Genomic DNA, 14669 nt, shown 5'->3' on the forward strand with positions numbered 1-14669 from the left:
GATCAATCGCGCTACTAATACTCAAGATATCGCAGAAGGCATGTAGTACGTCTAATATAAAGTTCTTTGGCTGACTGCTCTGTTACTTACCACAAACACAGCAGTTGTTTCTGGCCAGTTCTTCGCGGTCCTGCTTTTCTTGACGAAGTGCAGCGAATGTGTCCACGATCACGCCGAATACCACGTTTAGAATGATAATGATCACAATCACAAAGAATGACAAGTCGTAGATCGTACGCGTCAAAAAGTGGTTCTCCTTGGTAAGCGGAAACGAAATAGGGTAATCAACAGGTAGTTTCTAAGACAATGCCAAGGAAGAGATTGTTGCCCAGTGAAGAGTTGAGTTCAGTTATTAAAAGGGTGTTTTCTGAGTTTGGGGAAGACTACATCTTTAATTTCATTAGTTTGTTTGCGAACGGACAATGCGTTGCGACCAATGATATCAATAATACCATTTTTGGTTTATGTGTGAAAATTTGTTGCATAGTTAAATTTTCGATTTGATAAACAGAAATAAAAAATCGACCTTTTTTCAGAAAAGCCGCCTGTGCGTGACCAAGTACCAAGAACGCCAGGAGAGTTAGGCATATGCTGCGTAAAGCAGAATCGATAGTACGGTTAATTACAGTTAAGGACCACCTGATCAGCGAGTAATTTTACTCCCCTGAGGTGGAAGAATTTTGAAGGGGTGATATATTCCACGTTAAAATTAGCGCTCAGCTACAGACAACAAGCTGCAAACTGTGTGAATAAGTCAAAACGGATCCCATAAGCACGGGTTGGCGACCAACGTGGTAGGCATCAGACCGTCCACGCTCAGTTGAAAGAATATCTTAAAGGAGGAATTCAGGTGTAGTTTCTCGAAGTGTCCCACTGAGATAAATTTAGTGTGCAAGTGGATGTTATTCGCGAATGATGTATTATTTGAGTTTAAGTAGAACATAACGTTTACGGAAACTCGGGGACTGGCGTAAATGATAAGCCTGAAGGGGGGCTGAAAACGGTCGTCAATGAAAGTGTAATAGTCTGATTGACAACCACGAAAATTTCCGCAATGGTAATTCTCAATCGCTTTTCAGTTACAAGACTTGCGCGGGGGGTCAGATCAAGATGACTTTCATTCCAATAAGGGCCAATTTAAACTCCCAAATCACCGATATTAATATCAACCACCCATAACAACTTGCTTCTTGGAATTTCACATTGCTTTTGGCCACGTCAACACAACTCGAAACTGTGTCTATGTAGAGGGTGAGGAATCAAATGAAATCGTAATAATCGTAGTGCGGCAGGATTGCTAATTATCACCAGTACTCTTTAATTTTGCTATAAATTAGATGGATCAACAAACGCGTTCTTACTATTCAGGCGTCCAATGATTCCCACACTTTTGTGTCACAGTATTCAAATTGCAGATGCAAAAATTCCAAATAGAATTTAACCAGTCCTGACTCAAAACCCTTTTTTAAGCGAGATTTGTGGCACCAAAAACAAGCACTAGTAAAATCAAAGACTGTACAGCATAACCCCAGTTCGGAGTAATGTCGTGGACTTGGAGCGAGATAAGCATATGCGGAGAACTCAAGGTAACTTAAGTTGTCCGATGTGAAACCTGAGTGGAAATGAATAGTCTTAGAAACTGAAAGTGTCCACTTATGTCTTGGACGCATCCTCCAAAAACAAAGGGAAGCAAGGACAACGAAAGAGGAGATCTGATCACGATGTCTTTGTATTCAAATAATTTCTAGCCTCAACCAAGAAGCTAGCCCTCAACGTCACTTCCTAGGCCACTACTACTGCAAAATAATCATAAAATAGCATCAAAACCCGTATGTGATTGGCACCGCTATAAAAGCATTTTCGATGGATACTGTAAAAGCAAATGTGTAATTCTTGGGCCTGAGACTGGTCGGCATTTGTCATCATTGGGACGAGATCTGGTACTTCATATGTGAATACCACGATTTTGGCCGGCATTTCTGGCCCCCACCATGGAATCCAACTGCATCTCCCGATAGAACATGGTTGCTACTGTGTTGTTGTGCAGTGATTATTTTACACCCATAAACCCTTTTGAGTGCGGCATTGGTAGCGGAGAATACTAATGACAAGGGTGTCTTTATTCGCCAAATTTAGTTCAACGAGATCGTTGGTCAAATCGCGAATGAACCAGGGGGCGTAGTTGTGGTGATGGATCAACACACGCAGTGGTCGACAACAGCTGACTAGTGTCTATCAGGCCAACTAAAAATAATATCTCATCGGTGTTGAAAACATCCTTAGCTTAAAGGCAGCAATGTTTTTCAGAATGATTAGATCGTCAAAGTTTGGCTGACGTCCTACCCGTGTCATCCGTAACAGAAGGATACTGATTTCGGATTTGGTTCCTACCACACGTTATGCACTAATTGCGTGACCATCGATTACTTTACTCGCCTGTTATGGTGCGAGTGCATCCGTTTTGTGCGCTCGATCGACACGTGTTTGGTACAACCAAGCGTCTATTAAATCGAAAAACGTCAAGTGATAACTATACATGGAAGGGAGGTTCACAAGGGCGAAGAATATCTGGGGTGTAGGAAGAACATATTTGGTACGGCATGACGACTGTCACTCATTGGCCTAAATGCTTCCTTGCTTATTTCTTTCCTCCCCTCATTACTTGCTTATTCACTTACTTGCTTACCTTGTCCAAGTAATTCACTGGAAGTCGCCATTTTTGTATCGACATTCTTCGACGTAGAAGTTAGGAGAGGTTTTCTCCGTAATGTACTTTACACTACTCTACATGCTGAATAATACTAGATACTCCTTTGGATGTACTGATGAAATATTCAGACGACCAAGTTATTAGATGGATTGTCCCACGAAAGACTCACAGATATTATTCTCACAGACTACGAATATTATCAGAGGTCTGTCAAGACTATTAAGCTCCATTTGTAGAATGCAGCGATCTATTTTCGCGACACTATATGGACTGGCTTGGGACTATCCACACTGGCGCACACATGGTCTTGACAACGTGTGATCTCATTGCTGAGGCTTCCTCTAGCTGCTGCTGCTGCTGCTGACATGAATAGCCCCGTGCTTACGGTCTTTCTGCTTATCGCCTACTACATTAATCAGCGCTTCATCTGGCCTATCTTGATCAGTTTACACAGCTGCAGCAAATTTGTCGAATTTATTTTTTGTAAAGGAGCTTGGACGACTGTTGGAGTGATATATTGATGCGACATGATAATTATCCGCTGTGACGTCAAAGAATAACACAAGTCGGCTAGCCCGTGCTGTTGTGTAGATTCGTATGGTGTTCGTCATTAAGTAACATGATATTGTGGGTTGTCGTTGGACACTAAAATGAATGTTTGCTATATGTTTTCCTGGGTTTAGCCCTGCTTGTGACAAACATATCTTCAGCTTGTTTGTTTCTAAATAATTGGATCATGTCCTATGTTACGGTAGCTTATCACTTATCTTGAGCGGCTACCCCAACGTATCAGGGAGTATGGCTTCACCGTACAAAAGCGTGCCTCGGATTGACTATGGTGGACTGATAGGAGAATCCACCCATGTTCCATCGTGGCAGTTAGTGAATTACTGGATTTAGTGGCTAGTGTTTTCGCCGCTGAAATGTATAGTCCGCCTACTCTACTGGAAGATATGTTGTGTTTGGAAGCCTGATGACTCGAGAACGGTAGCGATGTAGTACTTCTACCCGCTACTGGAGAGACAGTAAAAAGCGGTCTCATGCCATTTTCGCGCTTTATAGTGTGAAACAGAGTTAGGGTCCAGCTGATGAAGGATTACTGTTGACCCCAAAGATTGAAAAATTTCAGCTTACGTTTTTCATGTGTCACCAGCTGTTCTCAACCAACAACTCTGGTCACTGCCATGCAGTGGCTACCCATAAAAATTTGTTCACAATAGATCGCGTACAGAGCGACAGAAAGTGCACGCAACGGAGATGAAAGGTGTGTTCTTTATACTGCGGTCTGTAGACTACCATTCGACCATAAATATCAAGCAAAACTACATGCTGCGATTGGTCGCACTGATCCAACCGCTTTGCTGCTGTTTCAGCCTGAGAAGTAGAACACACAGCGCACTTAGCATCTATTCTCTCGCGTTATACATAGATTTACCAGCAGTTTCGGACAGGCCGCAGATTACGTGAGAGCGCATCGGAACACGTGCCACACTTAATTCGGCTGACTGAACCATTGACCTCATCGACTGTAAATCATATTCAAGTCACTAGTCACAGGAGTGACTCCAGAATATCAATCACCGTCTTGTTCCATAACTCTTATCTGAAAATGCCGGTATTGACGATTAATTAATATCGACCCATCCTATGCGTACAAAAGAACTTGCCGTGTCTTTTGAGAGGAGGAATTGACCTGTGTGGTTCAAATTAACTGACTGAGTATATCGTTTTATTCCCACTTACACCATAAAACATTGTGTTTATTATGTGGCTAACGGGGTAGACCAAATGTTAAAATTCTACAAACTGTCCTTTTGATGGCTCATGTGGATTTGGTCCTATTGATGCACTTATCATCATCATCAGGTGTAATAATCGCGTACTTGTCGTACAGTGGTTGTAGCTGCAACAGTTTCGTTCACCGATGATTCGGGGAGGTGGGGTAGGTAGCTGCGCATTGAAGGCGGGAGCTAATTAAGTAGTGCGTAAATACACCACTGTAGGTGGACTGTTGAGTGGAGGGTTGGGAAAGGAGCTATGCATTGAAAGCAGTAACTTGGATGCATGAGCGTCATTGAGCGAGCGACTAGGCCATGGCTGACAATGTCTCTAACCATCGATATGGCCCGTCTCGGGGTCCCTATCCAGGAAGATAGCAATGGCCAGCGCAACTGAGTTTGCTGGAAGTGGCTTTCATACTTCGTTGCCAAGTCATTGTTTGACCGCCTCTGGCTTTCTTCAACTCTTCACGTGGTTGTGCGAAAAGGGCCCTTCGAGGAAGTCGGTCGACTGGCACACATAGCACATGGCCAAGCCAGCGCAACCCATACAGTGTGATCAGTTCATCTGTCGAAACTAATCAACCGGAGGAAGATGGAGTAATCCCACTCATAAAACTGATGATCATGCCTAACATAACTTTTATTCATCACATCGCCAAGTACACGACAAACAAAAGTCTGATTTTACATTTTCAAGATTATGCTTCGCTTGTGTGATGGGTGGATACAGTAATGTGGAGAATTTTGGATAAGACGCGATTAGCTCAAATTTGTGGACGATTGTCTTATTTTCGGTGAACAGGTTGTGCTTCCAGGCTATTTAGACGGACAAGTTTTGAAACAGTCACAAAGCGGTCATATAAGCGCTTCACTCATGAAGAAGCTTGCTTGCGGTTATGGGTACTGACATCATGCATTGAACAGCTATTTGAAATGTAGGAGAACGTAGTCTTGTATTTATGCCCCAGTGAAATAAGAAGGATGTCATTACTGACCCCATACGCGCTACGGTGAATAATTCAAGTCGATTTTACCGGAGAAAATTTTCCCATTATGATGAATGTGTATTTTAAATGGTTCGTTCACAAACCTTGGCCCCGAAAAGTGTTTGATACATCAGTAGGATCAGAGTTCGAGTATCTGATCCATTACTTAGATCGGCTGACTTCGCTCATTCTCTCAGATATTTATTCACTATTCAGGTCTGTCGTTTGGCATAGAATCTACAGTCCAGTAATCAGTATGGGTGGATTCACGACATTTTCAAGTAGTTACTTCAGATTATGTGAGGGAAAAAAGCCTCATCAAACACTTGGACGGCTTGGACATCTTACACCACCTAAATAAAAACCGTTCGCTGCGTCTTTTTTGAGGACTAGAACATACTGTTTTGATTCCATCCGACCGCGAAAGGCTAGAGTTGGGACAAAGTTACACGTGTGATACCATTTCGGTTGTGGTCAAGCTAAAAATCACTGCTAGCTTAATCTGAATGATGGGGTCTATGTACTCATCCCTCACGGCTGTATAAGTAGCTGGATACTTGAAGTTATCAGACACCACAGAGGTCATGCTTCATATGACATAGTGGCTGGAAGTGAAGTGTTCATTATGCTAGACGGCAATCTCGTTACAACACAAATAACTACCATTCTCATTGCAATTGCCACTGGACGCATTGAAAATTATCATATTATTGAAATGCTGTATTCATGTCTCAAATGAGTACCATCCGATGACCTGGCCTTGATTCTCATAAAAGAATCTAAATGAACGCTTCACCTAACGGAGGCAAGTGCTGTACTTATTGCCAACATCCTCGTTTTGTACAAATGCTTACGGCGATGCGTGAGGAGACTAAATTCGCACATATTATCCTACAACATATTTTTATCGGGAACTAACAGGTTTCAGGTATAAACTGCGAGCTACTGGCTTCCGTGGTTTGTAGGATTCAGCAGAGAAAACTCACAGCCACAATGGCTTTAAGGTGGCTTTAAGGCGGCAAGTACAGAATAACCAGGCAGTTTGAGCTATTAAGAATCACGTAAACTTACCTGAATACTTGGGCGCCTAAGGACATCGCCAATCCCACCTCCGTTTCGGATACCTTCATGAAGAGTTGTCAAAATACACATACGTAGAGAATCACAGTGGCGTTCTCTGAATGGTTCACTGAGTTGTTCTGGATCCGTGCAGTTCAGCAAAGTCCGGTTGGCTGGTATAAGGAAAAATGAATTTGATAGCTTTAAGAAAACTACTAGATTTTTCTGTTTTTCACCAAGAAGAAATTATGATACTTTACGTCCTCTTAGATGAGTAAATGCATGACGAGAATAGCCTCATTAGAATGGTGTGTTTCAGTGGTTTCAGTAACTAATTGAATTCTCATCAAGTTGTAGAAATATAAATGACATCAGAGCAAACAAGACTGAGTAAAAACTTGTGTCCAAGAGATACTTGGGGGAAACGTGTGAGTGGGCGCCACTGCATCTGAGGACCCAAAAACCATCAACAGAGATAGGCTTTTAAAGCCCATTACATCCTAGAACTTCTTTAAATATTTTGCAATAAATCAGAATTTTTTGAGGTACTCCCGGAGATGCAGCGGGAGGATGGAGGATGCGTGTGGTTAAGACCTCATGAGAAGATTTTGCGACACAGATAACATCTCTAGTCTGCAACAGCAAAAGTTGAGGATAGAATATTTCTATATAGGCGAAAGCTGAGAGTTTTGGAAAGTTTTACTGCAAATCACCTCTCGGCGCTGAGGTTTTGGAGGGACGGTTTGTGAAAGTGGCGGAGGTTACGGAGAATACTGGCGTGCTATCTAGAATAGTGTGTTATTGTGTTTAAAGACGCAAAAAGCCCAGTCCTACCACACAAGCTAGTCTGAGCCTACGGTGGGTTCAAGTATGCATCCGTACTGCAACAGGTAGAGCTACATGTTTGACAAACCTATACAGGATGAGGATTCGGGAATGAGCGTATGGATAACATAGAGGGGACATAAGAAGCAAGATAGCATGTGAAATTGGAGCACACCAGTGTCAGTGGGAAGAAGAGCTCCCTAGTCAATTTAATTGTGTCTGGTAGCTGAAGTAGTTTCGGGTCGACTCCAGCGGATACTGTTCAATCCGGTCTTCTGCGAGCAGAAGCAGCAGTGGTCTCGATTGGTGCATCATCCCAACACATCGGTTTTGTAAACTCGATATGATAATCAAGTGGAAAACAGATGGATTGGACATACAGGAGATAACATTTAGACAGTGACCACCACTAGGTAAATGAGCATGATTCTTCAGCAAGAAGAGTGGCTAACACCCCATGAAAGTGCTTTTGGTTATAGTCAGGAGAGCATGGGAGTAAGATACGAGTAGAGATGTCCTTGTCATACTCAATCTACATGCAGTCTTCCCAGTAGATTTCATCCAGGCGCTCGACCTTCATTTAATTCCTTCCCGTCACCTCCTGCGCCTTGATGTGACTGCTGATCGTGCACGTCTCCTGTTTTTCCGGAGTTACTTGAGAAGTGTAGAAGAAAATCTATGGGTGCCTGTTTAAATGATCTTGACGGAGAGATGCAGATGGAAATGAAAACCGCGAAAGCTAGTCTGATATTCACTGCATATGTAAGGATAATTATTGAAGATGTAAAACTCAGTGCCGTGCTGATTGATTCATCCTCGTAAAAGTTCCTTTTGTTGAGCATTTGAGAGGTTCTCCTAATGAAGAAGTCGTGGAAGGTCTTAGAATATAGGTTGAGAAAGGTGGCTGACTTATATCAGTCAGAGGACTAAAGCAGATCACGTGTGCGTAAGGAAAATAAAATAACTGTGTTTATAACCACGGTCTAATTGAGCTATAATGCTAACGGGGAAATTACGAATGTTGATAAGGTCAAAGTAAGACAGAAATGCATCCAGTAAGGTCACAGGAAACTAAATGAAGAAACTGTTCCAACTGTGATCACGAAAATAGTGTAGAAGCTCCAAAGCATGTGATAAATCGTGGGCTCAAGTACGGAATGCACTGCATATTTTACTGAAACTCACTCGTGGCCCGGAGTTTGCGTTCCAAAATTAGACACATGATGCTTCTTGAGAAGGGCGAATGACGAATCCACCAGCTTTGGATGGTAGCTGATGAAAAGCTCCGCTATATGACCAGCCTTCCGAAAGCAATAGTGTTTGAGTTTCAGCATTTTCCAACAGTTACATCAAGCTGCCTGTTTTTTTTCAGGCCACAAAAAGGACGCTACTAAGGGTCACTGATGGAATCCCAAGCTTTTTCTAACTAAAATTTTCCAACAGTCAAGCTGCCTGTTTTTTTTCAGGCCACAAAAAGGACGCTACTAAGGGTCACTGATGGAATCCCAAGCTTTTTCTAACTAAAAACTGCTGTCTATCCACCAAGATGTATTTTTTAAGTCCGTATCGCCAAAGAAGGTCTTTTGATGTGTCGAATTTCATCACGAAAGAGAACACAAACTTCAAAAGCTTACCGCTTAGAAGACCATCATGACCGTGAAGGTGACTATTTTCATAGGGTTTAGATCCAAAAAATAGTAATTACTTGGTAAAATAAAAGTAAAGACTAAGAGTACGAAAAATTTTAATAGATCCTACACTCAAGAAGCGTCATGTTGCCCAAACGAATAGCCGCAGGACACCAAAGCAATTGGTTTCAAACTTTCAGTCCCCTGATGGGGTTAGCGAGGCGTTGCAAGTTCCCTTTATTATTAGGGACTGCCATTTTACTAATGCGTATCTTATTCGCTGGACATCCTTACTGTGTACTGATATTGAATGTTGTCTGGTGTCATGGGTTCCGCTGGTGTCTGAATACCATGGTATACGTGATAAGACTTTTGTTGCTTCAATATCTTAGTGGAATGGCGATTCCGTGACAATAGCTGGCCGTATATGTTTCGCGTTGGCAGCGCACTGCTGCTCTGTACGACCTTGGGCTAGAGTCGGCGTTCAGGGTTTCATATCATGACATGCTGGTGCACAAAGGACTATGTGGACGATATTCTGAAAAAAAAATAAAAAGCCGAACCTTTGCACATCTTTGGGCAGGTCTGAAATGCAGATAATGGTACAATATGTAAACTTCGAAACTACATTTACAATCTCGATTTGGAGGTTTCGGACTCTTCAACCACCTGTCAACTGGTATTCATCCAACGAGCCCATTTACGGCTTTTCATAGACCACTTTGGTGAAAGAGGTTTTGAAACCCTCTTTGGTGGGGTGGACTCTCTCTAAAAGAAGAAACCTTACAAGAAACGCCGTTGTTCCGTGGATAGAGGAGTTGCCTATTTTCGGAACGAAATTTTGGGAAAATTAAGTCAGAGAATTCGACATCCTAACAGTTTAACTGTCGTCGCAGTGCGCGTAAATGGTTTTCGGGTGGTACGTTGAAGGGGATGCCAGATTGGAAAATTCTAAATTTACTGATCTGCTCAGCATAAGGATTCCTTGTTATTTTATAGATTATTCCGTTATTGACGGTAAAATCTTGCACAGTTGATACTGATAACCGAATTTAGGCATTCTGCGTTTTACTTAGGTGAATCATAGACTTTTATTCCTTCGGGTTTAGATTAGTTCCAAAACCTGTGAATAAAGCTTCATTTATTCAATTCTGCGCATGCTTCAATCTTCGTCTCTTTCTGAAAGGCTGACGCAAGCTTTTTTACAATCAGTGTGTTATCAATGTCCAGTGTATGCCAAATTCAGGTTAGTGCCATATGTGGTCATGCGTTAAAATCATTCCGTTCGCTTCGGGTAATGACGAATATTCCCAAGTTCAGTCTAACCATTCCGCATAAATAAAGGCTTTTAACTGTCGAATATCATATTCGACAGTTAAAAAGTGCGCTGCTATAATTAACTCAGCATAAAACTGAAGGTAATTTCAGAACTTTTGGTAGTAAATGAATTAATCTGAATTTGGAATGACTTACGGGAATCCGATGCAATATCAGCGTCATGACAGCTATCCTTTTCAACCGAATTTGCTTCCACATCCAATAGGAAATCATCTCGGAAAAAAAGATAGCCCAGGAGAGCATACATGTAGATTATTACCAGAGCCAAGACTGCAGTCAGTAGGATTGAGCGACCGTTTTTCGTCACTGATCGAATCACATTCAGCAACGTTTCCTCTCGATTGACCACATCCAAGAGCTGCGTTGAAGTGCGGTAAATAATCACCGGTACAAATGCCTATCAGCGGGCGCTGTAGTGCAACACAGTACAGCAAGCTAATCCGCAGTCTACTTACTGTTCTTCAATAAGGAGATTCGGGCTTATCCATAGATTCACTCAATTCCTTGCCTTAGTTTGAATAATCTTCCTTATAAGGAGACTAAGCCAATACCAATAGCTTATGGATATTGGTTAGTACAGGTATATAAGCTCATACCAGGACGTTTCTCCCTAAATGGGGGAGAAACTGAGTTGTGGGGTTCTACAGGCCAGCAACAAGTTTCGTTTTGAGCTCTCACGGTAGGATCACTGTTGAATTCGGAATTATTTGTTTTCGTTTGCCTGAAACAACTTGGCTCCCATATGGTATTATGAAGTCACCAGTGAAACCACCACAGAGTCACAATTCACATAGGCTGTAACTGTCGGTCCTCGGTAACACCTATACAAGTAATGTTTCATTCCGTCATCCAAAATCACCGTGTTAGGAGACATTTAAGGCGAATACTTGGTTAAATGTACTAGCGATTTCGTCAACCACTCGAAAACATCCAGAATATTCCGTTATCATCAATGCGCTCAACAAACCAAATATTATTTCATCATACACTCTATTCTATTGCGAAGTAGTTTTAATCCAACGCCACTCCCAGAAGAGGAGTTTCTCGCAAAATGAAAAGGCCAGGGCAAAAGGAACGTAACAGGTCGCTCTGGTTTCCTGCTTTCCAGGTGATGATTCCACCATTAAAAGGTGAGTACATACAAACACAAGAAATGGCGTAACACCTGGTTGTGCTTACCACAAGGCTGTGAAAAAATGGATGAACAAAAAGACCAAGTCCTGTTAACATGGTAAACAGCAGCTGCAGATATATTGACCGAGGAAATTGCGTCAACGAGGAAGTAAGCGATTTAAGTGAGTAAACCAAATTCGTTGTGAACGAAGAGAGGGCCTCCCAGCAGACAACACTGCGTTGAACAGAAGTACTTGCCATCATAAGCCTTGTTGGTACCACTACCGGTTTCTTTTCGGGAAATTCGGTGAGGGAACTTGTTGACAGAAAGGCTGCTGGTACAGATTGTCTGAAGCGAACCAGATTTCGATGTTCCTCCAGGCCAACGCATAGATTGAGAATTCTAAGTAGTAGCTAAAAAGAATATGTTTTGTTCCCTTGTTAGTGACTTTTGGAGCAGAATATTTGGTCAGGAAAATTTACTAATAGCTACCGGGTTAATGTTCTGAAGCTGTTATAGTGTAAAACTCTTACGAGTACGGTATGTAAATCAAGATCAGTACCACCTTAGGCCAATTAGGAGTGTTAAACCCTGAAGTTTGATTGGGATTGGAGACAGAAGACGAGTGCACCCGGCACACGGTAGACCCGTTCAGTCTCACACACGCTACATCTGCTATGTTGAAAACTGCAAGGAGTTAGTGTGAGGTGGTTTGTCGATAAGTATTTGCATGACGTGTAATAGTTTATCCTCATTACAGCGTATTGAAAAAAGTGGTTTTGACCTGCAAATTTCGTTTCACTTTCTCAGACAACCAGGTCCATTACCGTGTATTAGTGTAAAAGACTGTTCTACAACCCCATTGAATGTGTTTGGAAAATTTTCTGGAGGGTGTAGGTATGAAGATTGACTGTAGCAGAGTGATTCACCGTTGATTTATCACTTTCAGGAAGGGGGCAGCTCACAGTCCGTCCAACTGTTATGACCGGAAGTCCGGAAAATACTCTATAAGCGTAGAGATGGATGGATCCTGTGGACTTGTAAGCTGTAGATGGTTCTACTTTTTATAATAACAATGTTGTGAATTCAACACCATTTTGACAGAAAGATCGGGGGTAATATGCTGTGGTTTACACAGCAAATCTGGCTAAAAATGACGTATTTTTGGGCATCTGATGGATTAAGTCATGAAGAGAAATTTTTGCGACGTAATCACGAATTATACTCTAGCTGACTTATATATGTTGTTCGCATACATTGTCAAATTCTGTATATAGATTGACAAACTGTGGTGTGTATCTTGCTTGAAATATTATTTCTGACTTCAAGAATAAAGTGACTGAACGTACATTCAGACAACCCAGTGCCAGGACTGCATGAAGACCACCGAGATAGACGACTGCGCTGAAACTAGTAAGACCAACTGTGCAATACACAGGTAATTTGGCCAGAAAGTAGAGCGAAGCAAGACAGACCGAAGGAAGCAGTGGCCATAGCGGAATAGGGTGCCGATGTACCCAAATTGTGCGCACTGCGTTTGAGCAGAAAGAAAAATACAGTGGATGAATTAATTTCAGATATTGTCGACAAAGTGATCTCAATATAATATCTCAATATATAATTCATCTGTGATGGGATGTATATGGGCACATTTCAAGAATCGCTACACTTGAGCTGTTGTGTTGCTTCTCCCTACGTGATGTCGTTCACAACAAACTGAAAAACGAATTCACTTACTACCAGGAAACCAAGTAGACTTTTATTGTCTTAGAAAACAAATGAAAACCAAGCGCGTACGTTAGCAACGAGTCCAGTCGATTACGACCTAGTAAGGAGCACATGATCACAACCGGTTATCCTGCTTTTTATGCGCGCGAAATGCAGCATTCACCATATATGCTAGTTTGGCTGCTCAATACATTCTTGTTAGGCTTTGGTTAGCCCGCCATGGCTAAAATTCCCTGCAAAAAGTCCTGTAACTGTCTTCTAGTCACCCCTATTTTTAGATGAACTGTTTGAAAATAATCAAATTGAGACAAGAGAGAACTTTTAGAATGCAAAATGTTACGCATCTTAAAATATCACAGCGGTCAATCAACATGAGAACAATTGGCTTCACATGATAGAATCCGAGCCAGCAATTCATTATATTCAATATTCCGTCCTCTATGTACCGCTGGCTCTAGATCATATGACTGCGATTCATTACTTGTCACGTGGCTAATATTAACCGAACTTTTCTCACATTCGGAAGCAAACGAGAGCTGCTTTGGCGTCTTGGTGTTAACAAAGTCGTTTGTTTCTTCGTTCCACAATGTGTGGGAAGCAGCACCAAGATGATGGCAGCTAGCATGTAAGCTGAATGCATTTAATCTAAACATGCAAAATTTATCTCATCTAGATCCCACTAGGAGTGGTAGGTAATTCTCGTGGTCTCTCGGAGCGCTTACTAGAGGGGAATTCAATTATTCGTCAACAATGATGCAATGGACGATTTTGAGAGGGGTGAAGTGAGTGTCAAAAACTTACTTCCATAATGGGAAGACCAGTAAGTTTCGAAAGGATAGAAAGCTATGATCATGATGTTAATACACACAGTGAGGTAGAAACAGGCGTCAGTGAACCAGCTGGAGTGCTCCGCGAACGACCGGTAGACGGGACGAGCTAAAAACAAGAGAAGTGGACACATGTAATTAGTATAAGACGTCGGTAAGTTAGTTTGTACATTTTAACGTAGTTGTAATCAAGGGAGGCAATGTTGCTGAACGATATCTTTAAACACTGAGTTTTGGAGTAGAACTGCCCAAAGAAAAAAATAGTTTCAGCGATTGTAGAAAAAAACATACCCATTCAATCAATCTGATGAGAAGAATTTCACCAGGGATAGTAGGCCTTAAATACTTGTTTGTCGCGATGCACTTTCTTCCAGCAAAACACGGCAGACTTATTCAGTCGTTAACAACGGTATAACAGAGACGTTGATTCTGGATCCGTATCCGAAAGGTAGCTGAACGTTCAACAACTAAGTTGCTTTGATATGCCTTGGCTATTGTGCAGCGCAGGACATGTTCCTTGCCTCGTAATTCACGTCTTTCTCGACCTCATTGGCAAGAATGACTACCAACAACAACGACGTTTTCCATGAATTATTGCCCACGACCAGCTGGAGTACAAGTTTGATGCACATTATGTAAAGCGTATTACGAGGCATGAAACGAATTTAGGAGT

The 14669-nt window shown here is 41.9% G+C and overlaps 2 protein-coding genes across 2 annotated transcripts in view; one reads left to right on the plus strand and one right to left on the minus strand.

The window, feature by feature from the left end:
- The window catches only part of T265_09036 (hypothetical protein), a gene marked incomplete at both ends in the record, with an annotated part of 127507 nt that overhangs the window by 17208 nt on the left and 95630 nt on the right, over positions 1 to 14669 (plus strand). Inside the window, one exon of the mRNA XM_009175000.1 lies at positions 12391 to 12481. Within this exon, the coding sequence (XP_009173264.1) occupies positions 12391 to 12481 (91 nt within the window). The remainder of the gene's footprint in view (positions 1 to 12390; positions 12482 to 14669) is intronic.
- T265_14735 (hypothetical protein) overlaps positions 1 to 14669 on the minus strand; it is a gene marked incomplete at both ends in the record, with an annotated part of 115853 nt that overhangs the window by 10764 nt on the left and 90420 nt on the right. The window contains 6 exons of the mRNA XM_009175006.1: positions 91 to 298; positions 6549 to 6709; positions 10463 to 10685; positions 11507 to 11854; positions 12791 to 12972; positions 13971 to 14105. Coding sequence (XP_009173270.1) covers positions 91 to 298; positions 6549 to 6709; positions 10463 to 10685; positions 11507 to 11854; positions 12791 to 12972; positions 13971 to 14105 — 1257 coding nt within the window. The remainder of the gene's footprint in view (positions 1 to 90; positions 299 to 6548; positions 6710 to 10462; positions 10686 to 11506; positions 11855 to 12790; positions 12973 to 13970; positions 14106 to 14669) is intronic.

This window comes from Opisthorchis viverrini (assembly GCF_000715545.1).
Source record: "Opisthorchis viverrini unplaced genomic scaffold opera_v5_251, whole genome shotgun sequence".
NCBI lineage: Eukaryota > Metazoa > Platyhelminthes > Trematoda > Opisthorchiida > Opisthorchiidae > Opisthorchis > Opisthorchis viverrini.